This window comes from Ambystoma mexicanum, chromosome 6p (genome assembly GCF_040938575.1).
Source record: "Ambystoma mexicanum isolate Mex_15411 chromosome 6p, UKY_AmexF1_1, whole genome shotgun sequence".
Classification (NCBI taxonomy): Eukaryota; Metazoa; Chordata; class Amphibia; order Caudata; family Ambystomatidae; genus Ambystoma; species Ambystoma mexicanum.
Genome location: NC_090935.1, coordinates 1,501,786,767 through 1,501,814,461, shown reverse-complemented (window position 1 = coordinate 1,501,814,461; position 27,695 = coordinate 1,501,786,767). Strand labels below are relative to the sequence as shown.

The 27,695-nt window shown below is 45.8% G+C and overlaps 1 protein-coding gene across 1 annotated transcript in view; it reads right to left on the bottom strand.

Moving 5' to 3' along the window:
- The window catches only part of BMP2K (BMP2 inducible kinase), a 1,074,721-nt gene extending 1,047,652 nt beyond the window's left edge, over positions 1-27,069 (bottom strand). The window contains exon 1 of the mRNA XM_069626343.1: positions 26,775-27,069. Within this exon, the coding sequence (XP_069482444.1) occupies positions 26,775-26,907 (133 nt within the window). The 5' untranslated portion in view covers positions 26,908-27,069. The remainder of the gene's footprint in view (positions 1-26,774) is intronic.
- Between the last annotated feature and the right edge of the window lie 626 nt (positions 27,070-27,695).

Here is a 27,695-nt window from a genome sequence, read left to right as displayed (position 1 = left end):
TCATAGGTATAGCCTCAGGGTACCTCTGTAGCACGTGTTAAGATGGATTTCTTAACTCTGACCTGGTGGGCAGAGGTTCAGAAGGCCAGCCTAGTTTCTTCTGGACAAGCCACACCAATCACTGTAGCATTGGCAGCAGTCAAGACTAGGTCTCAGGAGGGGTGAGGGTGATCGAAAGCCTACAATGAGAACACACAGTAAACAAAACCAAATATTACTCAGTAAGGTGTATATCAAAAGTATATATACACATTTATTAAAGGCCTTTTAAGTCAAACACAAAGTAAATATTCAGCAGTAATAACAAAACCAACACAACACTAATCTAGCAAACATATATACAGTAACTAATGGCCAACAGGAATATTACTCAGTACAGTTCCACAACCTGCAAGGAAAGAGGTTATACAGTGTGAATATCCCTGTGGCAGTACTTCACAATTCACAACCTAGCTAAGAGGCAGTCCAGTCCCTATGATGAGTGGAGCCTTGAGCTCAAAAAGTACTCTCGGTGCTTGCGCACGCGATAAGTCAAAACGGGGTCTCTTCAAGGGGCTGTAGGAAGGTTGGTGTGGCAGTGAAGAATAAGTTCCCACTATTCGAGGAGGGTCTCCCCAAGAGGCCAGAACAAGATCCAAGAGTTGGGAATAGCTCATTGGAAGAGGCTACCTCGATAAAGAAAAGTGGCCTCAGGGGACACTTGTGCGTATAAATGGATGGATGCGCCAGGGGTCAACGGTAAGATTTGCAAATACTCACCGACCTTCGGCGCACTCCGGACCAAACTTCGGTCGCAGGTTCAAATCCTGCACTTGCACGGCTCTGTGGCTTTCAGGGGCTGTGTTCCAGGAATGATTCTGTGGCGGGACAGTGTCGATTTCTCCACTTCTGGTGAAGGGATCAGGCCATTTCTGCTGCAGCGAGTCTAAGACCACAGGAGCAAGGCACCCACAAAGTTAGTCACCACAGCTGGGCGACACAGTGACTGTGTATGCCTGGGTTCAGGCGTACTCTCAATTCCCGACCTAGGAATGCTAGGTGTATGAAACTCAAGGGGAGAGCGCTATTAACCCAGAGCGTACAGTCTCCAAAGGCTCAAGTCGAAACAGCAGCAATTCTAGGGCAAAGATCCTGTACGAGTGGCTCAGTTCACTGGGCGGTCCACAAACAATTCCGAAAAAGCTTGCTTACAGCTTAAGTTGGAGGTGCCGAGAATAGTTGGTCCCATTATTCCAATGGGTTGAAGCGCCCTTGTAGGCCTTCTAGGTTCGATCAGAAACAGAGGGTCTGAGGGGACAACAGCCGGCTCAGGGGGGCCAAACTTTCCAGCGGGTCACCAGCAGTTCCACAGATCTGCTTTGTTGATTCAGGATACTTTAGTAAGGTTGGTGTGAACTCAAAAGATCGACCTGGAATGGGTGTAAGATGCCTTCTCTTATTCAAAATCTCCTTCACGCCAAAAGGAAGATAAACCAATAGGAGATCTGATCACATACAGCCATTCCAGACGTGGACCAATCACAGACCACGGTGGTCCCAGTCATCCCAGCACACCAGCCATCATGGCACCCAGGATGTGTATTGGAAATAGACAGCTCCAGCCTACATCCTGGGCGGGCGGGCACACACACACACACACAAACACACACACACACACACGAGAAAGCTTCAGTCTGCATGACCAAATAAGGAATTTCTCGGGTCTGCTCGACATGGGAAAGGCAAAGGGACAAGATGGCCAAAGGACAGAACAAAGGACCTCGTGGAATGGCCATTTTAGGGACTGGCCACTGTCCTAGGCCAAACACGGTTTGGACCATTGAGAAGAGTTGAAAATGCATAAAAAGTAACAGCTGCCACTAGCTCTGTCCAGGGCAAACTTGTACATTCACCAAAAATCCTTTGAGGGCGTCTAGGGTCTTAAAAAAGAAAAAGGGACCCCAGCGCACTGCACAAATAAAATGTTGCTATTCTTTAGTAACAAAGTGAAAGACTAAGGGAAACAAAGTCTCCCAGAACTGACTGACTTAAGGGCATGTCAGTTTATCCATAACAAAATGAGCAAATGCCCAGCGGAGTACAGCAGAAGGCTGGGCTACACTAGCAAAAGTCAGGCTAGGAAGGTCAGACAACAGCAAAATGTTGGGGGGTACACAACTGGTGGGAAAATACCCATAAATGGAAATCTTCCCTAACAGCATGTTCTACCACAAGCAATATAAAATTGATTACCTGAGGAAGTAAGGGGGGGTGTAGGTGACCAACAATGTCAATCCCCACCCTTTCAAAACGAACTCCCACCACTAGGAGGGGCACTAGAAGATGCCAAATTCTGGGATCCACTTTTGCCAGAGGTCTGGCATGTGTGGCAGCTTCTACAATGTTTGTCAACATCTGTACGCATCTTGCGCCAGTAAAAGTACAGAGAAAGCCTCTCTTTGGAACTCAAGTGACCAGCCAGAGGTATCTCATGTGCTAGTTGTAGTAGCTTAGATCTCAGGTATCTTGTGCGCTATTTGTAGTAGCTTAGATCTCATCTCCTGGGGTACTACCAATTGCCTGAAGTCCCCTGGGATAGATTCTGTAGGCCTTCCTCCCAGTAGAGTCTATGTTTCCCTGGGCCTTGCCCTTCCCTTCCAGCTGGTAAACTGTTGTCTCAGAGAGGAACACGCTCTCTGTCCTCTGCTGAAATCTGCCCTAGAGGGTCCACCTTCTGTAAGCAAAGTCTGCCGCTAGGGATGGCCTATAGGATCCAGATCTTCCAAGCAGGGAAGAATCTCCTCCAGTTCGGTTTTACTAGTAGTTGGTTTGTCCACCCACTCAGCCTGAGCGGAGGATCACTGGAGTGACCTGGGACTGTCCTATTGGGGATGTCCTTGTTTTCAAAGCAGGTTTGGGTTCGAGACCCTTTTTCTTTCCAGAGACTCTGGATTTCTCCTTGGTCCCTTTCTAGAAGTGGATGGTTGGTCCACCTGCTGGTTTGAGGTACTGGATTACTCCCTGGCCTCAAACAGAGTCTCTTAAGGTTGCCTCTCTGGCCAATCTTGTAAGTTCCTATCACTTTTTGCTGGGAGGCCTGGGGAATACTCCAAGAGTTTTCAAGTCATTACCCAACAGATCTTTCCCAGGTACTTCAGAATGCCCACGAACAGGAATTCTTAGTCATGTTATTGCACTGGATGAGGGCTGGCAGAATAGGAACCATTTGGATAGGGCCTTCAGCAAGTTTAGTGGGAGCTTTGGGTGCCTTAGCTACATCCTCAGGTTTGAAGAAACTTTAAATCAACCACTGTAATGCTGGCCCCAGTGTCTCTGACGGCTGGAGTCTCTTGGCCATTTACAAGTACACTGTCCTTATAATATTCTTTTGTGTTGTTGAGTATTGTGTTATACACATCTATATTTTGTTGTTTCCAAAGACCCAAGGACACTAAAGAAACACTATCTGGAACAATGGGGTCATCGGCTAGTAGATGAAAGTGAGCACCTGTCATTGGAGCTTCCTCCTCTGGAGTGAAGGCTAGGTAGACAGTGCGGACCCCTGAAGGTTTACCTTTACATCTGGGATCCCCTTTCAAATGGTCACCAGACCCACAAACTACACATTTACCAAAGCTTTCTTTTCTGGAATGGGGGTTTCTGGTAACCTCCCTCTAGTTTGGCCCTCGAGGTTTCACTAGCCCTATAAGGTTCCCCATGAAATGTACCCTTGTGGTGTTTGTGTCCCTCTTTAGGTGGAGGAGTATTAGAATTGTCTTTACTATCTTTCTTGTGCTTTTTCCCCCCTCATACTTTTTCTGAGTTGCCACAGAATCCTTAACAGTGGCCCTGTTGGCTACCCATAAGTCAGCAGCTTAAGCTAGTCCCTTGGGATCAAGTTCCTTAGTCTCAATCAGGTGCTGTCTCAGCTCAGGAGACAGAATTCCTCATGCCTTCAAAGGAGTTTACTTTGTATCCTTTATCAACCATCTACGTTTTTCAGGCATTCACAAACCCATGTAGCCCAAGGGTCACCATCTTTCTTTTTATGGTTTCTAAACATATTAAAAGGTATTGAGAAGGAGTCTTCCCAAATCTGGCAACAAGTGCCCGTTTGACTAGTTCATAATCTTTTCTGTCTATAGCACTCAGTTCCATAATCACATCACAACCATTCTGGGGGAGCCTAGACACGATCCATGCAACTAAATCATTGCCACATATTCTGCAAACCAAAAGTGAATTCAAATGTACTCAACTAATGCAACACATCAAGTTTAGGATCATACATATTACAGCCTCTTTTGGTAAGCAAGGTTGTTAGGGAGAATTTTCATTCTATGGCTAATTTCCCTTACCTGTAGAGTCCCCCAGCAGCTTTGCTGGATTTGAAGGGTTTGTTTCTTTCTCCTGCTAAGAGTGAGACTCTTTTTCCCCACTCTTAGGCCTTTTTGCTATGTGTGTTCTAGGCTATTTGTTGTGTTTAATGTTTATGGGAGTTTCTCAACCCCATAGGAAACATCTTTATTCACATGTGTTACACAGCACCCTCAGTGCAGTGACACAGGGGTGTCGTAGCAACCCCCAAACAGACTCCATACCCTGGGACTGACTACTGTCTCCCAGGGCATGTAAAGTCACCATTGACTTTACTAGTCAAATTCTATGAACTAAACCAGTACAACCCATCTTACTATGAAGGTACTGGAAAGGGTTAATAGTTTTTCCCTTATGTTCATTTCCGAGAGGGTACCGTACAGTCCCTCTCTCAAAAGTTTCTGGCTGGTGGCAGTGGTTACTACCATAAATATTCTACCGCAAATATTTCCCGATGGGATTTTCCCATTGTTTGAGGCTACCACTTTTTCTGACAGCCTCTAATATACCGCCGGTGCATTTTAATGTTAACTTTACTCCGGTAGGTTTTATTTGCCAGAACTTTAATAGAACTTCTTTCTCGTGTCCTTCTCTAAACTCCTAACCCAGGTCGGGGATCCTTTGTTCGTCCTTTTGGCGGGCTTCTGCCAAGAAGCCCTCCTTTCGGTGCCACTGAGTCTGGGGTGGGTCCATTGTGTGGGAGTGGGAGTAGGACCCCTGGACAGGGTTGCCTCAGCAACCCATGTCGCACTCTATCCTAATAGGCTAAAGGGTCTCCCGCCAAGATGACCACTCCACTGTGAGTGACAGCTAGGCTGGATGAATGGGGGTCTTTTTGCATAAAAGCAGGGTCCTGAGGACTGGAAGAGCAAGACGTCGCCACTGGAACTAAGAAGCCGAAGAGAAGAGAAGCCAAAGACATCTGCAACAACTGAACCACCGGTGAAGCCCTGCTGCAATGTCTCACCACTTTTCTCCACACGACGAGAGAAGATCTTCATCTGCAAGAGCCTTCTTCCCTTGGGCTGGTGGGACCAACCAGCTTGCCAATCGTCTTGCCGGACCTGCCTTGGTCGAATCTCCTGTACCCTGTAGTCGGAGGACAGATAGCCAGGCACCAGTCCACCCAAACCGCAATTTAAAGGAGCGTACCTTTTATTCGTCGGGCAGCACCGTGGCTGGTTTCATCCCTGGGTAGTGCAGTAACTCGAATCTTCCTCCACGACGAGAGCCTCTCTTCCTCTGCTGGATCACCCGAACTGCAGGAACTACCAGGAACAACCACCACCGCAGGAGCCACTTCTTCATTTAAAGGTACATTGTTCCGCCAGGCCGCCCTTTCTTCGCGGTAGCCCTAAAGGCGTTTTAAATCCTTTACCTACCTGTTGGGTTGGCAGCCCCTCTCTCAACATTGTCTTTTCAACTTCTGCATCCACCTTTTCAAAATCGTTAACCAAAGACTTGACTGCAGCTACAAGAACATTGTGCTCCTGGGCCCTTGCCCTGTTCCACTGACTCTGGCACAGGCCTAGTGACTCTGGCTACATTTGTTAGATCTGCCTTCTTTAGATTGATTCTCAACTACAACTGTGTTGGTGCACCTACTTCTTATAACTACCGTTTCCTTCCCCTTTCTAAACCTTGTGAAATGTCATTTTGCTCAGTTTTCATTGAAGTATTGCCTATACTGATGCACTGTCTTGCTTAAACTGGTTCACAAACTTATGCGAAGTGTTGCTAGGGTGTGTAAGAAACTATTTCTATATAGCTTGTGCTTTCCCTCCCTTGTGAGAAATTGATAGAGGATCCCTTGTGTGTGGTTTTCACTGAGCCGTTTTGGTCAGTTTTCACTCTGGTTCACTTGGTCTACAATTTAACTTGGGAGTGTGTATATTTTTCCTTTGACTTAATTTAACTTGCTTGATGACTGTGATACATGTGTTTTACTAGAAGTGTACAGAATAAATATATAACTACTTTTTACTACAAAGCTCTGGTCAGTGTTTCCTTGTGCCATAGTACTGTAGGCCTATTGTGTAAACTCTGAATACTGCTCATCTCCCTCTTGAGATAAGGCTGACTGCTCAGCCACAGCTACCAACTAAATCTTTGTGGTACAGACTGATACCAAAGGGGATTTATTGCTCTCACCTGTAGTCTTAATCTTCTGTAGTGCTCCCTAAGGGAACTGCAAAGGATTCTGCCTAACAAAGGTCCCTTGGGACTAGTAGACCGAGATGACCCTATGAAGGAAACGGAATTAATGGACATCTTTTTCATATCATACTAATGTTGCATTTCCCTCTCTGAGCCTTCTCTCTGTCTTTTTCTTCAGATTGTACTGCAAGTTTCTTGAATTCTAGTTCCAGTCTCATTCTTTCAAGATATAGATATTCTAGGCTTAGGATGTGGCCAACAGGGGTCATGATAGGAGCTTGTTGAAGTACAGGGACAGGCTTAAGAGGGGAGTTGCTGACTCCTTGAGGATCCTCCTCACCTTCTGGCCCACTTGGCAGATTGATCGTTAGCTTAGTTCCAGTTTCATCAATTGCCATATCAAGGTTGGGAGTAGGGGTTATGGGCCTACTCCCAGAGTTTTGGCGATTTAACAACTTTTCAATCAACTCATTTTTTCTACCCTTTAAACTCAGTGCCGTGTCCTACAGAATTCTTTCAATTGTTTCATTGCAAGTGCAGTAAGGGACTGTTCATTAAACCTCTCCGTTCCTGGCATTATTTTCAGTAACAAGATTACTTTTCTTTTTGGTGGAGCTAGCCTTGTGGATGGTTTATGTGGGCACAAGTATAACCAGTAGTCATTGCAACCACTCCACACCAATCCCTATGCCTACCACCAGTGTTAGGTAAGAATAAGTGCAGTCCAACTGGTGTGGGACTTGTTATAAGACGGAGATTCACCTCATCGGCAAACCTGCACCCTCCTTTCCAGTCACTCTCTGGTTGGCCTGCCTTGGAAGCTTACTGTCTCTAGAGCTCTGGTTCTTTCCAGGCTGGACTACTGCAACAGCCCCTTTCTAAATCTGCCTGATTCTACTCTCCGCCCTCTGGAACTCATCCAGAACAGGACTGCAAGACTTGTCCTTGGCCTCAAGCCCTGGGATTGTATCTCTCCATCCTGAAATCTCTCCATTCGCTCCCAGTGGCTGCAAGGATTCAATTCAAGATCCTTGGCATTGTCCACAAGGCTTTCTGGGGCCTGGGTCCAAAATACCTTCAACTCTCCCTCCGTAAACACCTTCCCACTCAAGCTCTTCGCTCCTCCACCTCCAACTCCACTGCCTCAGGGTTAGTCGCTTCTCCAAGCAACAAGTTGGTGGTAGATCCCTTTCCTCGGCTGGGGCCTTCCTCTGGAGCAGCCTCACTGCCACTCTGAAACTTGTGGAGAACCATCTCTGGTTCCGGAAGCACCTCAAGGCCTTCCTCTTCGCTTTAGCCTTCTCTCTTCCTCTCACCTGCTGATCTATCTGCTTTGGCACCGCGCATCTGGATTACTCTCAGATTTCAGGCCCAGGTCCATGCCCACCCAACCTCACACCCGCACTGCCTCCCGGCATCCCTTGCACTTGGGTCTGCATCGGTAACCTTACAGTCCCCTTACCGGCACTTATCAGACACGCCTTGTCTGCGCTTTCATCCTGCACTTGCCACCTTGCTGGCTGTACTACCCTTTGTTATTATCCCTTGTTCAGCACTTCCCATTTCTCCCCTCTCCCTTGCACTTTCCCCCTTCCCTCTCCCCTGCACTTCGCATTCTCAATGTCACTAGGCCTAGTAAGATTGTTGTATTTGTCCTCCCGTTTTCCCCTTCCCTTGCCTTGTTGTGCTTTGAAACACTTGTTTATGAGCACAATACAAATAAAATATCATGTCATACAAGACTTATTCTCCTTGGTGTTAGACCCACCTTTTAATATAGCTCTGTACTACACACGTTGGTAGTGTGATTGATCAGCCAGACTTATCTTAAGAGGGGTAATGTGAGCTGTAGAGCTGTGCAATGAAACTAGTAAATACAGGTATCCAATTAAACACTTAGTTATAATAAATTAACTATACACCGTGATATCTAAAGCAATCTTTCCCAAGGTAGGATTTAATTCAAAAAGTGAACAATAAAGCAGTTGAGTAATTCATTCATATGAAACACAAGTTCCAGCACCCGGAGGCGACGTCATTTGAGGTCAGCATAACATTTATATAGTATCACCTTTGAAATATTGAGTTTCTCAGGAAGGAAAGGTTAGGGTTAGATTAGAACAGGCTGATAGGTTATAAGAACAGTTAGATTATCCCAAAGGGATGCAGGCAGTCAACTATCCCAGCATTAAAGTGTTCAACATTTAAGACCTGTAAGGGAACAAGCACTGCCAAAGCCAATAGGTTCAGAAGGAGGCATTTAGGGAGCCATGACAGCCAAAGTCAATGGACAAAGCCAAAGTTCTGATGCTCTTGTTCTTAGAAAGATGTTCCTAAATGGTCAGTGTTCAAAAGAGAAATCACAGCTACTCAAGAGGACTCACCTTTAGAGAGCACAAGCTGTAAGGCCAACGCAGGTAAGTTGAGGTCAACTTGGTGTTGGTTTAAAACGTACTCCCAAAAAGGTAGGAAGCACCCCAAATGGCAAAAGGATAAAATACCCCAAGCCCCACAGTACCTTGAAAAGGTGTTCCAGCTGGTTGCCTTCACAATGCAATGCAGTAGACCCTTGTTCCTGGTCCCTGGTCGTGGTGACCAAAGGGAGGATGTCTGGCGGGCTCCTGCGGCAGCACTCGAGAGAGAGAGAGGGACTCGGCAGCAATGGATTTCTGTCGATTCATCACCTCTTTCTGGTTTTGGCACCTTTTTCTCAGCCCCAATTAAGAACAAAAAGCTCTGGTAAAGATTTCCTTAATCCATCGGTCCTTGACTCTGGTGGGGGACTCTGGGCACGGATTTCTTGCTTTTGTAGGGTCCTCGCAATGCCTACAAAGATCTGGCTAGTTTCGGACTTCGGAAGACAATGCACTCACAAGTGGTCGAGGTACCCTAGGTATTTGGCTTCTGCAGCCTTGGAAAGTCACAGCAAGTCAGGGGTGGCACCAAAATAGTGTGTCTCGAGGCTAGTTGGTTCCACCAGCCTAAGGGAGGAAGTTGTCCTTTGTGGGTCTTTCCTGACTATTCGAAAACTGAGTCAGCACAGCTGCAGGTCTTCATCGGGCACTTTGGGATCCAGGTGGGTGCTGCTGGCGTCTTCTCTCGTCCTCTGCTTCTGATTCTGCCATCCAGTGGTAAACTCTGCTCTTTGTCCCAAAAACCTAGCTTTTTATGCACGTTCCCATTTATTCATAGCCCTAGGCTGTCAATCACACAGCAGGGTGGCTGTCACCGGCCAATAGGAACTTGTTTCACTCAGGCACACCTAGAGACAAAGGACAGGGACATTTCGGGACCCTCCCTCACTCCCTGCCTTTCCAGACACACAGGAGACTGGGTGGGCTTCAGGGCTGAAGCCTGCCAAAGGTAAACTACACACAGGGTTCAAACCTGATGCAAACAGAGTAAAAGCCTAGAAGAAACTAACAAGAAATGGCGGCAAAAGAAGACAGGGGCCATTTTGAGAAAATGGTATCCCTTGTGTGCAGCACTGTCATGAACCATCGGATGTGTCCTTTCTGGATTTCCTGGTCCCTGACCTATAGAGGCTTGCACTCAGCAGTACTCCCAACATGGCCGCCGAACGCGGAACACTGTTTACCAGTTTCCGCGCCATACGCATTACGTTCTATAAAGCGGACATGCCCCCGCGGCCCTGCGTGTCTCAACGCTACCGCTTCCAGTGGCTAGACGTGTGCTGCTGTAGTTCACTTTTGCTTATCCTTTGAATCCTGGTTCCCGGTTCCCCTAATTCCTCCTCCTTCATTCCCCCTCTTTTTTTCCTCTATTGCATCCCGGATCTCCGTGCACTCGTCTTCCGTGTGCACTCTTCGCTGTTTTCCTGGATTTCCTCGGACTTCCCCGGAGATCTGAACGTTCCAGGGAGTCGGAACGCTGAACGCACGCTGGAACCCGAGGACCTACACAGAGGGTTATACAAGACCCGAACTGTGCGAAAGAAGACTCCATCGAAGAACTCCAACAAACAACAGACAGGTGAGAAGGGAGGAAACCTGTGACAGATTGAGACGCCAACAAACTGATACAGATACGGAGGCTGCAGTTCAAGACCTCATGCGCGGCATGCAAGAGTTAACCACAGAAGATCAGAATCTCAAAGCCGAGAATGCCGCATTAAAACAACTAGTCCTGTCACGTGATTCCGCGACCAAGTAAAGTGTATTGCTGGGCGAAGTAGTGGATAAATATGATGGCTCCTCAAAGAATCTTCGTGGCTTCCTTGATTCGTGTTTAGTGCCCCCAGGGCAAAGGTGGGCTTTATGATTTCGCACCTCTCCGGGAATGCATTAACCTAGGCTACGCCCTTAGTTAATTCTGGAGATGCCCTCTTGGATGATTATGATGGGTTTGTGCGGGCTCTAAAGACCATTTTTGACCGTCCAGAGCAGGGTTACAGTGCCCAAGAACGTCTATTGGATTTCCAACAAGGGAACAGGATATGCTTACCTATGTAATACGCTTTAAGCAACTGGCCAAGGAAGCAGATTGGTCCTCAGAGGCCTGCTTTACCCTATTCCGGAGAGGACTAAACAGAGATAAACGACGAGCTAGTCAGGGTAGCTCGCCCAGGTTCCTTCCAGGCCCTTATGGACCTCACTTTACAAATAGACTTTCGGATCCTGGAAAGGAAGGCGGAAAAGAAGAAAACAAAGATGCCTTACCAAAAGACCTCTATAAAATCTCCCTCTAAACCCGAGCCCACTCCTGCCCCGACCACAGACCCAGAACCCAAGCAACTCTGGGCCTTCCGCTGACCCATATCGCCGCAAGAAAGATTGCGACGGATTCAGACCGTGCTGTGCATGTACTGTTTCTCAGATAAACATCTTGTGAGAGAACGCCCTTTGGCCCCTCCACGACGTTCGAGAAAAGCCAGCTCCCGATCCTAGATGGAGCACAGCTTCGGGAGAGAGATGTTTGCTCCACATCTATTCCATCCTTGAACTCTCCTGGACAAAACAACCTTGTGATCTTGCAGGCCTTTCTATCGCCATCCAAGAAAGAAACTTGCCCCATTCTGGCATTAGTGGATTGTGGAGCCATGGGGATTTTTATAGATCAGGATTGGGTGACTACCCACCACATTCCAAATGAAACTCGGGACATCATGCAACCTTTAGAGGCCATCGATGGACAACCTCTCTCTTCAGGACCAATAACCCTGCAAACCAAAGAGATCCAGCTCTCGATAAACCATCATCAAGAGATGATCAAGTTTGACATCATAAAGTCTGCCCATTATCCAATGGTACTCGGTATCCCCTGGTTACAGAAGCACAACCCATACATCAACTGGGGAGCAGGATCCTTGTTTCTTGGCTCCGAACATTGCATGTCTCACTGCCTATCCCTGGATTCCTCGTCAAGATCCTCTGAAGGTACGCTGACAGACCAGCAAGGCCCACTCACGGTCTCAAATATTATCCAGGTCCCCAGGGCGTATCAGGATTACACTGATGTGTTTTCAACTGCCATAGTTCAAGCCCTACCCCCTCACAGACCTGAAGACTGCGCTATTGATACTGAACCCTCAGCAGTGATTCCCTTTGGAAAGATGTTCATCCTATCAGAACCAGAGAAAAGGGCCCTCCGAGAATACTTGGATACTAACCTAGAGAATGGCACCATACGACCATCCAAATCCCTGGCGGGGGCATCGTTGTTTTTCATTCCAAAGAAAGATACTAAGGAGCTTAGGCCTCGTCTTGATTATTGTGGTCTTAATCAATGCACCCTCAAGGACCGCTATCCATTGCCCTTAATCTCGGATATCCTGGAAGCGGTGAGAGGAGCTGTAATCTTCACGAAATTAGATCTCAGAGGTGCCTACCATCTGATCCGTATAAAGGAAGGTGACGAATGGAAAACAGCCTTTAGAACACCCTTTGGTCACTTTGAATACTTGGTGATGCCCTTCGGACTCGCCAATGCCCCAGCGGTCTTCCAACGTTTTATGGACCGGGTGTTCTCCGTTATGCTGTTCCTCTTCGTCATAGTTTACCTGGACGACATACTGATATACTCCAAGGACCATTTTAAGCGTGAAGAGCATGTCAAGGCAGTCTTACAACGGCTATGTGAACATAAACTCCTGGCTAAACCCGAGAAATGCCTTTTTCATGTCTCTACTGTTCACTATCTCGGATTTGTCCTTAGTCCAGAAGGAATTGGAATGGACCACTCAAAGGTAAATTCCATACTATCCTGGCCTGTTCCAACTACTGTGAAACAGATTTAATCCTTCCTGGGGCTTGCCAACTTCTACCAGAAATTCATACCTTCCTTTTCGGAGATAGTTCAACCGATCATTACATTGTTGAAGCAGGATACTCCCTTCCTCTGGAACGCAGCCCAAGACGAGGCGTTCCAACGTGTGAAGTCAGAATTTACACAAGCCCCATCTTGGCTCAACTTGACATTGATCGACCTTTCCTAGTGGAGACTGATGCCTCCAACTACGCCATCGGAGCAGTCTTAAAGCAGGAATACGAGGACAAGTTAGAACACCCCATCGCTTATCTCTCGCGAACCCTAACTCCTAGCGAGACCCATTATTCTGTTCTGGAAAAGGAATTGTTGGCCATCCGTCAAGCCTTCACAGAGTGGCGTCATCTACTCCTGGGAGCTAAACATCCTGTTCAGGTCCGTACGGATCATCGGAATCTCAAAGTTCTACAATCCCTGGAATGTAGGAATAGTCGCCAAGCCTGTTGGGCCTTTTTCTTTGCCCAGTACCAGTTCCAAATCCATCATGTTCCTGGAACACACAACATAATTGCTGATGCCTTATCCTGACGTCCCGACTACGAAACTCTTGAAGATTGATCCTTCCCAAAGATGTTTCCCCATACAATTTTCATAGCCCAAGCAATCACTCTCCTGGAAGACATTCGGATTCAAACCCAATCCTCTGAGATCTCGAAGGAATTTACTGGGAAGAATCGATGGAATCTTAAAACCAAGGACGGGTATTTGTTCAAAGACAATGGCCTGGTCATTCCCACACAGAGACTGCGACAAAGGATTACAAGCCTCTGTCATGATACCCTTCATTCAGGACATTGTGGCATTACCAACACTCTCTGTTTAATACAAAGTCAGTTTTGGTGGCCAAAAATGAAAGTTGACGTCCAGCAGTACATCCAAGCCTGTGCAGTCTGCAATCAAAACAATCATGATAACAAGAGGCTGGCGGGTCTCCTACTCCAACCAACGCTACCAACAAGACCCTGGGAATTTATTGCTACAGATTTTATTGTGGAACTACCACCTTCCAGGGGATACACAACTATCATGGTTACCATTGATTTATTCACTCACATGGCTCATTTTACACCCTTGTATAAACTACCATCTTCCTCAGAACTCGCTGGAATCTTCTTGGAACACATATTCTGACTTCATGGACTCCCTTCCAAGATCATATCAGATAGAGGTCCTCAATACATATCTCAATTCTGGAAACACTTATGCCGTATACTAGGAATCCAACGTGCCCTCTTCTAAGGTTATCATCCACAGACCAACGGAGCTACAGAACGTGTGAACCAAACCCTGGAGCAGTATCTTTGTTGTTTCACCACCAAGGTCCGGGACGATTGGTCTCTCTTAATACCTCTGGCTGAATTCGTCTACAACAATTCGGATCACTCGGCTGTCAAGAACAGCCCCTTCTTCTGCAGCCAGGGATTCCACCCTTCGGTTCTACCATCCCTTCTCCCACATCCTACACCAGTTCCTACAGTCGACTCCTGGATTGAAATCCTCATCAACGTACACAAGGCAGCCAAAGAACACCTTGAAAGGGCCCGAACTAACATCAAGCACTATGCGGACTCCAAAAGAAGACCAGGACCTCCCTATGCAGTGGGTGATAAGGTCTGGCTATCCTTGAAACTACTGCCTCGACACTTACAACATAATAAATTGGCTCCTCGGTACTATGGCCCCTTTTCCATAAAGGAAATCATTAACCCAGTGGCCTTCCGACTTAAACTACCAGACTCCAGGAAGAGGATCCACTCAATCAGAAGCAAAAATGAAACCGTCCCGAGTCCAGCAAACGTGCTGGGGATCCCTAAGATTAAAAGGAATTGGCACAGAAATCAAGATTCTCCCCGACACCATGAGGTCATTAGGGGGGAGCCTTGCCTAGGCCCTCTGGGTCATCCAGGGAGCTCCATATATACTTTGTGGATATGACCGTACGGTGCAACAATTATCGATACCTCATGGTTGTCGTTTGTCCATTCTCTGGGTGGCTTGAAGTTGGTCCCTGCGTACATCCTGATTCTAAGTCTGCAGCAAAGTTTCTGGTGAGGGAGGTATTTCCACAATGGGGAATTTGTGAGGTCTTAAAATCAGACAATTGAACCCACTTTTTTAAATGCCTTGTTTGTAGAAATTACTTTTAAGAATCAAGCACCAGTTGTGCTCAGTATACCACCCGCAGGCCAATGGGATCGTTGACTAAATTGGGTTCTTAGGGCCTGGCTAGCAAAGGTGTGCAGTGATTAGAAAAAGTTGGGGTACCACTGTCTTCCCTTAGCACGGTTTTATTTGAGAAATCAGCCAGGAAAAGCCCACCACTTGCGCCCCCACACGATTGTGACAGGTCGTAGGATACACACACGTCTCTCACCTGCACACATTGCATGACACGCACACAAGACCGCAGACGTTCTAGGAGAGGAGTTTAGAGAGTACCTTAGGGCTTTAATCAAAAATATCAAAACTATATCTTCACAGGTTGTGTCTTCACACCAACAGACTACAGGAGAAAACGGCAAGGAAATCTACTATCAATGCAAGCCACAGCAACTCCGGGGAGACTGGATTTTCATCCGGAACGTTGCACACCCCTGGAACGCCCAGCGTTTCCATGAGCCGCACTGTGTCATTTACGCAACTCTGACTGCGGTGGAGGGATACCCAAAAGGAATACCGGCACCCCACCACCGGCACAGGAGCAGGCTCAAAGGTAAGTATGCCCCAAGGATCCGCTGTTAATGCCAGTGGAAAATGGGGGTGCGAACAAAAATCTGGGACTTGAATTTCTCCGTTTAGAAAAAGAAGAAATATTCGAATGTATAATGTTTTTTGAAATGAGTTTATATGTTTTTTGTAGTTCACTGGTCATCTTGTCTGAAGATAACAAGTGTAAATGTATCTAGGTTTATAGGAGTATGTATTGTCAAGAGAAAAAAAGTTAATATTGATTTTTGGGAAAATGGGTATTATGAACATAGCAGACACACTATGTCTAGTGCACCTAGCAGTGTGCAAGGTTTGACGGCAGTTTAAAGGGCAATGAGTTACAGCATCTGTTTTGCCAATCGATGAAGAATGTTCAGCTGCAGATCGTAAAGAGTATAGAAGGAGCTATTTTTTCTAAAAACCGCTTGGAGCAAGGGGTGAACAGTTGCAGAGCTGGAGTAATGAAAGGATTCTCAGAAGTAGGGGTGGCACGAAGAAACCAAGAATGTGGGAGTGTGTGGAAAAGCTATTTACAGCATCTGACGTGGCTCAAAGAGACAGAAAAACATGTTAAGATACAGACACTTAGCCATTTTTCTCTGTATTGTAAGGGTGATGACAGTTCCCATGGGCACAAATGGGAACTGCAGCGGCATGATTCGCGTTGCAGATCTGGCTGGACGTACTGCTGCACTTTTGGACAATTTATGGACTTGTGGCTCATACGCTTTTAGGCAGCTGCCTCCAGCCTGGTGAGGTATGTGCAGCCCAAAGATACATCTGTGCCCCCTTCGTCCCCTGTGCCGTGCTCCTTGCTTCCCCTTCATCAATATATATGGAAAAACAATGACTTTGTTCGGCGAAGGGAACCAGGAACTATTGCAACGAACCAAGCGGACCAATTACCTTTTTTTGCTTCTCTTCTTGCAGCTGGCGTCCAAACCACTGCAAATGACAAGTGGCACCAGGTGACCAGATGTGAACTTCTACTGTTTGTCAACATGTCTGAGTTAGCATTTAGTGCCATTAAGGAAGAGCTATGGGCCCCGCGGCTCATGACTTTGCAACACTGTTATATCCTTGAGCCCCTGACAGCAATGCCCATTTTGGGACAGAGGTGAGAAAGGATTGTAAGGTTCGTCCCGAAGAAGATGATTTTAAAGAAAAGAAATATGATGTGTTAATTATTATCTAAAGTGGGCAATGTCTGCGCCGTCAGGAAAAGTCACCACGATCAAGAGGGATTTATGTTTGCGTGCAATATATGTGCCATATTTGTGACTGACATGTGGTGAATGGGGTGCAATGTTGCAATTTAATATGTATCCAATTTAGTTAAATGTGCATGGGGGATGTTAATTAGTGTTACGGTTTGGTTAAATTGATACATTTGCAAGCGCGTAGAAAGACAAATGCTCAAACCGCCAAATAAAATATAAACGTGTTTCAGGCATAATGTGCTATGGAGTGCCCAGAAGCATGCACAAGGAGTTTTTTTTAAATGCACATGCGGGAAAATGGGGCATGTCCTAAAGAATCCACTGTGCAGGAAAGTGTGTGTGGCATGCATGTTTAATAAATACTGACAAAATATATAAAGGGGATTTATGAACCTACATGTAGTGAGTGGGCTTTTTATAAACAGATTAAAACACAGCATCAAGGGATTGACTTTGAGAAACTGGTTCTGTGCAGTTTCAGAGGCTATGGGATGAGTGAATAAGCAACTACGACCTTAGCGATGGTCAACTCAGCTGAAGGAGCCAGCCATAGTTTTTAATGGTCTGGTAAGTATCACAGAAAGCAAATGTAATCTCTTGAATGCATGAGTGCTCGACAGAGGGTTTTCGCCATTTGTTTTTGACCAGCAGTAAAACGTGGGGTGAAGCAATGCTTGTGGCTAAAGCCATTGAAACCCAGGAGTTTGAATTGCAATCTCAAGATGTGCCATGTGCGATGAATGGCAGTTATTTAGATTAGAATGTTCCTTTGGAGACGGGGGATGAGATAATTAGCCGAGGGAAAGGAAAAGTATCATAAGCTCGGCTTGCAAGCCTGCTGTTTGGGGCTGTTTGGCGGTGTGGGCAGGTTTCTTTACGTTACGTTTGTGGATGCTTGTTCCTGTATTCACTCTTACAGTGGAAGTGCAATGAACCAGTAGACTTTGCTCTCCAATAACGAGATAGCACAGGGCGCATTGGCACAAGGCTTAAGCTTAAGCCATATGGCAAAAAAGAAAATAGAAGCAAACAGTAAGCATTGGCGGGCGAGGGAGGGTCATTTGTCAGTCGTTCATTACTACTTTGCTTTATTGCGCCTATTTAATGGCCTGATTGCAGCTTTTGTCTAAGTAATTAACTCATCAAAACTCCACACCTTTGAAGTGCAGAGAAACGAGTGGTGTATTCTTTACTCATTGCTTACTGCACGTATCAAGTTATTGCCACATGTTTCTGCCCAGATTGTGCCACAGTTCCATCACAGCTCCATATTTATTTGCCTACTATAATATGGGCAGACTTCATGAACATGTTTAATCCTTTATGCACTCGTTTACTTTGTTTGTATACCCTTGCACTATTACCTCTTCAATTATACTGGTGTACAGTGAGAAACCTGAAAGTGTCTCCCTGGCAAGTCCCCGGGGAGCTGTCATCAGTGGCCAGGACACGGCCATCGCTATTGGATCCAGTTCCTGGGGTGGACCAGTGAGCGAGGATCACCTGGATGGGGGGGGGGCCTCAGGGATTCCCCTTCTTTTTAACACCTTTTCCCATCCTACCAGTTAGAACATTCAACACCACTGCCTCCGCCCTTCCGACATGAACACTTTCACACGACACACCAGAGAACAGACTAACACCAGAGCCGTTTACCTGACATGTCTCAATACAAGTGTCAGGCAAAGTCAGGCAATTAATCAGACACCGGATTAATTGCCTGACAATTAATCAGACACCGGATTAATTGCCTGACAATTAATCAGACACCGGACAGCCCTTTCCCTTCCCCACAGGGATAAAAGGTGGATCAAGAGAGCACAGTACAAGCAAGGCAGACTGCACGACGAGACAGCTATCAAGACCCGGCAGTTCAAGGAGGAGAAAGGCAGCAAACATCGAGATGCTGACGAGGAGAGACACAACCTTGGCCTCTTCCACAAAATCCTACGAACCCTCCGCTGAAAGAATTGTAAGGCCGAAGACAATAGCCCAAGTGTGCTGCAGCCGATAACGGTACACGGAGCGCATCGACGCTGATAAGAAGGAGCAAGGGAAACTCCTGCTACCATGGTATCGGCCTTGACTCCAGCTATGGGGAAAGCCAAGCGGTTCATCACAGCTGGTAAGTCGAGGGGAGAGCCGATAAGAGCAGGGCTGTGGTGAATGAAAGATGCAAAGTGGCAAGTTGGACCAAGTTCAAAAGAACTGTACAAGTGTTGAGGGGAGACTAGCTGTAGAGGGAACCAGCACCACATGGGTGATAACTCGAGAGACTCTGGCCGATCCCCGTCGGAGTGAAACTAAAAATACCAGAAGGCCGTAAATATGGGTCAAAGGGGTCATACAGGAGGTCAAGCAAAATCCCTGTAAAGTTGAAAGCCTTTGACCTAAGAACTGTGAGAAAGCAAGGGAAGTGAATCCTTTGTGAAGTTGGCATGAGAACCCGGAAGAGGGATGCTGACGTGAAGGGGGCAAGTCTAAAGTCACCCAGTCGAGGGATGTCCACTGGAACAGTTTTAAAAGAAATTAAGCCATAGTAAACCCAGTGGAGGGAGGCTGAGAGTAAAGAGGGGTCAGCGCCCGGAAGACGGTGACCCAGGGGTGAAGAGTACTCACCCTAAGTGAAAGCAGAAGAAAAAAAAAAGTTCATTTGTTGAAGAAACTTTTGTTTTTGTTGTTTGAATACGTCAGGCTCTCGAAGGCAAGAGAAATTCAGGAGAAAAACAAGACTTGGCCATCGAGGCTCCTGGTAAACTGTAACAGAAATGTCGACTCGTGCTGGAGAAGCTCTAGTGTGTGCTGTGTTCCAAGATCCCAGTGTGGGGAGAGAAAACCAAACTACCACATCCTGACTTATTATTTGTGAACACTTCTTTCTTTTCTTGAGAACAATCCCACACCCTTTTTGTGTTCCTTGTAAGGTTTGGCAATAGGTTTCTTAGTATAGGCCTTTTTTTTTTATTTGACGCAACACACTAGGACTGCCTTATTTTCATTTGATGGTCGACGCTTGCTCCCACCCGAGATTTAGGTTACTTTTAGGCGTTTTTCCAACCTGCATACAGTTTAATAAACACCCTTGAACTGTGATCACTTATGTCCGTCTTTACTGTTGCCACCATGAATTCATTACAGTACGCTATTCGTCCCTGGTTCCCATTGTATGGGATTGCTGGATTTTTGGTGTCGGGTGTTACCAGGAATTTGGAAACTGGATTTTGGACTTTGAAGCCATCTATTACATGCTACCCGTTACATGAACTTCTGAAAACTGTTGAAGGCATGTAGCAGAGGGTTGTGAATTACCAGTTAATGGAGCGTACAGGGAATGGAAAGGACGACCGCTCAGGACAATTCTACTCTTGATTAGTACCTACTTAACTTGTGCTATAAGGAGCGGAGTGGGGGAAACCGACTAAGGATGCCCCTTGAACAGTCAAGTGTTCCCTGCTCTCCAGGCAGGTTTGGTTAGCTTTATTGAGCAATTTAGTTTATACATATTTTCTTTCTATCTTTTTCATTGAAATAATTCTTACTGGGTTTATTAGACCTTTAAACAAATCTGGCATTCCTCATTGTTGATATCTATTCTACATGCCCTAAAGACGGTATTGTTTGCTAGAATTGTTTTAATTGCCTTAAGGCAGGGTTTTGTGTAATATTGTTATACAATATTAATTGCACCATTTGCACTTTTATTCTGTGTTTTGTTCCCACTATTGCACCTTGGTTAGGTGGCACATCTTGCAACTTCTCCAGTTTTGCACTGTATGCACTGTTAGTACTAATAATGCAATTATGCAGACCATATGAAGTGCTGTTTACCCTTTTTAAATATTCATAATTACAATGTTGAAAAGAAAAGCAACTACTTATATCTCCCCCAGAAGCAAAACAAAAGAACATTTTTAGAATGTTAAAGCCTATTACAGAAGTGAAAACATTAATTTCGGAAAATCGAGAGCTTTTCGGTGACATGGATTGTAAAGGTTTCCCCAAATCTATCTTGCTAATGCCGAAGGTTATACATTGTGGCACACCTGGGGTAGTCCAGGCAAAAGGGGGTTGGGGCGGGGGGGGGTTCTTCAAATTCACTATAATAGACCAGAGGGTTTGGGGGTGTCCGAAAAAAGTCCCCACACAACCATAATATTGGATGCAATTTAGACAGTGTGCATACTTAAGCTGACACCATATTTGTAGATATTAGCAGCCATAATCAAAGCACAGGGCCTGCACGGCCAAGGAGTATTCAGTGTGTTTGACACAGGCCGCAAACTTGAAGGGGAAATCTGGATAGGCCCACCAAGCGCTGATGAGAGCCCCACGCCACCAACTTCCACAGAAACCCTTCTTTGTTTTAGGATTGTTGCCAATATCTTTGTTCTAAAAGGAATGTGCCCTGCAAGGCCACGAGACAAAGCTGGGCACCTTGGTGCACGTGTTACCACAAACAAGCCAAAGCAGGCCTCCGACGCCCACCCAGCCAACTACGAGTTACAGCCCCTACAACTGCCCTAGTCCCAAGACCCCTGGATGTCAAGATACCAGTTGACCCCAGACCACCGACCATAAACCAATCAACCATAAAAGATCTGAGAGTATGGTCGCCCAACCGTTATTTTATAAAAGGACAGTTTGTAGTGCGAGGTACAGCGAGGGATGAATTACAGTTCAAAAGCGAGGGTGGAAGCCTTGGATGAGGATGAAGCGATTGGGAGTGAGTGAAGGATGTGTGGGTCGGTTTGAACTTGAGACTCCCCCTGTGCCAGTCCCTGAGCCTGCTGGGTGCACTGTATAACGATAAGAGCAGCATTGTTCACAAATGTAATTAATTGTTTCTTCGGCCTTTCCCTGGAGACGATGAGCCCAGCAGAACCCATGTGATGGAAGACAGACAGACTGGGCTGCAACCAATGACCTGGCATCCCCTTTGGAGCAGGGTGACCATGTAAGGGGGTCGCACAACCAGCCTCTTAGGTTTCCACTGTATGTGATGATGTCACCTCGGACGCTGTATCTCCTTATAGGATTCTGCTTGTACATTTTTTGGCAGCACGTTCTGTGGCAGCAGAGTTCTTTGCTGATGCACCTATTTTTGTAGAAATGAACACTTGTTATTCTTGCAAGAGTTTCTTGGGCCGTTTTCCCTAGCGGGTTGTATTTTCTCTGGCATGAGAGTTTAGGGGCGTAGCTTCACCACAACAGGCTCTAGAATTTCCCTGCACCTCCAAATTTTGGCATGTGAGTAACAAACTGCCACCCATGATCAGGTGGGCAAAATTGAAGTGGGTAGGATAACATCTACCCAAATAGAAGGGGGCAAAGTGTGGAACGAGAGCCTTGATGATGTGGACTGACCACTATTGATCTGTTTGAATGATAAAACCCCTCCACCTATTGTTCCATCTGTAATGGCAACTAATGTGACTGGCCTGGGCTGTAGGTTATCATCAAATGTTGCAGGTCTACAGAGGCATAGGCTAGACCAAGATTGGCTAAAGTTCATTCATGACTTTGACTTGGTATGTTTACAGGAAACATGGGTTACGGAGATGGTGGACCTACAAGATTTCAGCTCATGAATGATACCTGCTAGTAGAGGCCCTGTAATAGATCAACAACATCTAAGGCAACTTAGGGCAACCTACAAATCCATTGCCCAGACAAAGAAAACTTTTTTTGCTAAAGACCAGTGGGAGGGTTTGCAGCTTGCTTCAAGCTCAGGAGATTGCATTAGATTCTGAAAATTGATAACAGGGAGGGAATTTAATGCCCCCGAAACTATCAAATGCCAGATCTCCCCGGCTGACTGGTGAAGAGTAAAACATATGATGAAGGATAGCTTTGGCCGCAAAAGAACCAGTTGCTGGCGGAGTGAACTAATAAAATAATCATTACAATCAAAGAGGTGCAGGAGACAATTGAGTCGCTAGGTGCAGAGAGGGCACCTGGGCCTGATAAGAAACCAATAGATATTTTTAAAGATTACATACATTTCTGGGCACCAGTATTAAGTTGTCGCTCTAATGCAGCTGTGTCAAACAACAAGGTACCAACTTCCTGGCGTAATGCAGAAATAATATCCATCTTTAAAAAAAGGCGATAGGAACAGTGCAGGGAATTACAAGCCCATATATCCCATGTTGGATGGCGCTGGGAAGATTTATGCCAAAGTGCTGCTTAACCGTCTACAGACTTGGTTAGATGAGATTGAACCTATTAATCATCTACAAGCTGGGTTTAGGCAAGAGTGTTGGTACTGTAGACTGGGGTTTTCGGTTGGAATTGATTTTGGCCAAACATGCTCAGCCATGTTCAGGTCTATGCACTTTTTGTTGACCTACTCACGGCTTTTGATAGTGTCCCACACAGACTTCTGTGGGAGACCTTGCAGAGGAAGGGTGATCCTTGGGACCTACTACGGTGTATACGATCCCTATCTACAGAAAATAAGCAACAGTTAGGTGGGGTCTGGGAGGGGAGCCAATCACACCCCTGGCTGTTGAGAGGGGGTAAGGCAGGGTTGTGTGTTGGCCCCCCTTCTTTTCGGTCTATATATTGATGACTTAATAGAGGAACTTGTAGAAAATAGTTTGGAGCCCCCAAAACTGGGTACAAATAGGTTCCCTGCATTATTCCTCACGGATGATGCCATGATCCTGGCTACATCCCCTATTGGCCCGAGACATAGGAGATGTACAATTTTACACCTGGTAATAAACAAAGAAAACTGAGTTGATGATATTTAGGCAATGCCTATCCAGAAGACACCCTAAAAATCAAGTTAGAAGGTAATATTTTGGAACAGGTGAAAATGTAGGATTACTTTGGGATTAGATAATCTCTCATGGTCTAGTCAGCAGATTAAAGCAACAGCCACAATTGGTAAATATTGTGGCGGGAATACTCATGGCGGAGGAGCAATCTCACCGGCATTACATTTGTATAGGTCACAAACTTTGCCAGCAGCCCTTCCCTTTATGGGCTGGAATTGTGGTGTCATACTAAGGCACCTGCCTGGAGTGTATCTGAGAACCTCAAGGAGCACCGATGGCTAGTCTCCATTTGGAGTGTAACCAGGATTAAAATGGGCAGCTCTCAGCAGTTTTCTTTGTTTGAATGGATCAAGATCACTTCCATGGTTCAAGTTTGTTCACAAAGAACTGCAGAGGTTGAAATTGGCCCCACTGTGGGACAACCCAGGAAATATGAGCTCTAATCATAGACAACAGGTAAAGGAGGCATGTCGAGCATTATCCCAGTATCAAATTTACCAGGAATATATAATTCCGAGTACTGGATGCCTGTAAATCCCATTTAAACAAACTGACGGTTTTGAAAATTACCTTGATGTAATAACCCTTGGATATGCACAAGCACTTTATATTAAAATTCGCAACTTTTACGGCAAAGTGGAAGATAACTAACGTGCCGAGTTGCCCAGTTTGTGGTATGGCAGAGGAGATAGTGGGTCATTTTGTACTCCTCTGCAAGAGTTATAAAGATCTGAGATCTTGTTATCTATTGCCTATATTTAATAATAAAAGGTGTTAGGTCCATTAACTCTACCCTGAACCTGTGCAAGAACACAAATGATCTGAATGTTATATTCATGTTAATGGTAAAAATGCAGACTAAAACTATGTTCATCATCAGTTAGCGCTAGTTCAAAGAGAACCTGTTTTACTCAGCCTACTTCGTATCGCTTGAAGTATTAATGCGAACCATGTGCGACTAAGGATTCAGATTAAAAGGGCTCATGCTAGTTATTAGTAATGAATGTTTGCACACACTTTTAACTGGTTGATGATGTCATGACCTACCAAAGAAATCCTAAAAGGAGGTGTGTTTTACACATGAGCTCAAGTTGGTAGTTAAGATAATGGCTACCAATGAGAATGTAGGAATTGGAGAAAGATGAGATGTCTTTGAAGAGGTTTTGTCCAATCACATGTGAGGGGTTGATTGTAATAAAATACATGGGAGTGTTTTAACTGTTGCAAAATTCTATATTATGTGGCAATTTAGTGGTTCAGTGAGACTTGGATTAGTTTGACTCTATGGCTTCATCTAACTGCCCCGCGGACGATTGTACAATAAACTTGCTTTACATAAAAGAAAGTGCACTTGTTTCTCAGGTGATGGGCCTGCTTGGGTTAAGGTGATTGAGGGGCCCGACCCTACACTGGAGAATTAATCAAGTTAAAAGTTCAACTCTGACATGCCAGCATGCACTTCCAAGTTAATATTTCAGCAGGGCTGAAGTAGCCCACCATCATCTTGTGATTGATAAAGTACTTTACATTTTGTAGTAACACCTATTTTTATGGAATTGGGCAACCATGACATGATCTTTTGCAAGATTTCGAGTGTGTTCAGTCTCCAGCGTTACCCTACAAATCTTTTTGATAAGTGCAGTGAACCAACAGCAATATTTTAGCTTAGCCCAGCTGCACCCAGGGGACATCAGGATAATATCTATGCCCTACACACACAAACTCAAAAGGGAGTGTTGGTGTCACTTGTCACTGGGGGAGCAATGCAAAAAATTAGTAAGGGCGGGGGGAGGGGCAAACCCTGTGACAGCCCTGTAAAACAGTGTAGTACATCAGACAAACCAAAAAAGTGAAATTTAAAGATTGAGCAGATGTTTAATTTTCGAGTGAAATGCAATTCTATCTCACATCTTCGCTTCACAGTTCATGTTTAAAACCTAATGCATGATTCACAAGAGCATGACATGGTAGACGCGGTCGACCACACCTCCCCGTGTGCCAGCCAGAGATTGGCACTTGTGGGAAAATTCGATCAACTATCCAATTTACACAGTAGTTGCATGCGGTCACTGCCCGTTATTTTTTTGAAGAGGAGCGTTGTTATAAATAGCCCAATTTGAGAGAAGGGTACGTTTAGAGCCTGCTACAATAATTCATCGAATCCGGTGACTATTTACCATTTTGTAGTATTCACAATTGTTTTTCTCCGCACAGACCGTGACCAACTACTTTGAACCACGACTGATAGGTTAACACTTTAGATTGCTTTTTCCCTCCTCTCTCTAAACTGTCCCCTGGATGTAAACTCGTTGAGCAGAGACGCCACTGCATAGTACATTTCTATTACATATGCCATAGAAAAAGTAATGCAGTCGGGGTTTCGATAACTTAACACGTCTCGGAAATAGGCATATTCACATCAAATCATTATTTAATCTAAATCAGTAAGTGCACCGGGACAGAACAGTTCCGGAAGAACGCGAATTAAAAACAACCTGAAACCAAACGTCAAATAACCCAACTGTGCAACAGGTACATAAGCTAGTTAGTTGAACATCTCTGCTTTAAGACATTGAAAAGGGCTTTTCTCTTTAAAGTTCACAGTTTTAGTGGCCTTTGAAAGACATGTCAGAAAAATATACGTCTAGTTGCGGTATTTTTTAGACGGAGCCAACCAAAGAGCGGCGCTGAAAAGGGAAGGGAGTTCAAACTCCAAAAAACATTTAAGCAATAAAGGGTGCAAAGGAAACTTCGCCAACAACAGGAAACGATGTCAGAGCAGCTGCTTCCAGACAAGAGACAGTTCCATCCTCCCCAGTTTCTGCAAACCCCAAACTAACTTTATCCAAAACAGATGTAGCCGGGCGCAAGAAGAACAGAGTCAAACAAGAAAAACAAAAAACAGCTACTATTAGAAACTGTTGGGGATCCAAAAGTTACAAAGACCACTGACTCCAAGTGTAAAGGGCAACTAAACCTCCTCAACGTGGGTACTAAAACAACCCCCCCGCCCCCATACATTCTTTAGAGAACTCTCATAGAGCCTTAGGGACTGTCACTCATGAATGATGAACGGGCATACACATAAGCACCTCCTGGGCACCTATGCCAAACCCCACGCCTTCTCTCAAACATTTCTGTCCCTTTCACACCATCCCTTAGACACTTACATTACAGCCATAGTCCCTCGGAGTGGCTCAGCAAGCACAAACCCCAACTCTAAGACTCATACCGCTATCTCCTTAGCCACCCAAAGATCGCTCACCCTCGGCCAGCAGTTCCTCCACTGTCACCTGGTGCCTCTCGAGGGTAAAGGTTCTTCCCGCGCACACTGCGCTGCCCCCCGGAGGAGCAGTCCCGCCAGCATCGCTTTTGGGCATCCTGGAGAACTTCTTCATGGCTGTGCTACTGAGCAGGATCTCTTCCTGCCCTCCCCGTCTTGGCACTGCCAATAGCCCAAGTAGCTCGGGCAGAAAGAGACTCGCTCAGTCCCTGTTGCCCATCACAGGACGCCTTCCTAGCGACGAAGGCGCGTCATGTGACAGTCGGCAACCGCGCATGCCTACCTCCCAACGCCTGCACCGCGGAGTCGGCTGCTCTTGCCTTCCCATTGGTTCAGAGGATCGGCCGCCACAGAGTTGTAATAAAGAACTAGAGAGCTGACTTTGCTTTAAATGGTACTGAAGCCCTTTGGCCCCTCCACTTGTCACTTTCACATGCAAGCGCGGAAAAACGATTGCTGCAGGAAGTAGGTGCGTGTTTCAGTTAGCAAGCCAGTTGTAAACGTTTACATTAATGGTTTTACTGAATGTCAATCCTTTGGAATGATTATAGTGTTTTAGGCTGACTCCAGAGGTTGCACTGAAAGCACTGTCCCAGCCGATGGCAAGTGTCAGACACAATAAATGGCAACATCTTTTGGGATAGGTCTCCAACTGGAAGCACTCCTCTACCATCAGATGCTGAGAGTAAATGTGGAAAAATAATCTTCTGTCCCATCAGGTGCTTAGTGCCAAGAGTCTTGCACAATACATGACCAGCAGCTGCTGGGACAGATGCAAGCTTTTTCTGAAACACTCCTATCCCAGCAGATGCTTGGGCATAATGTGACTGCAGGAATGCCATCTGTGAGGGCAGGAAAGCCTGCGTTTTTTGTTTATTTTTATACACATACAATGATGAGGGT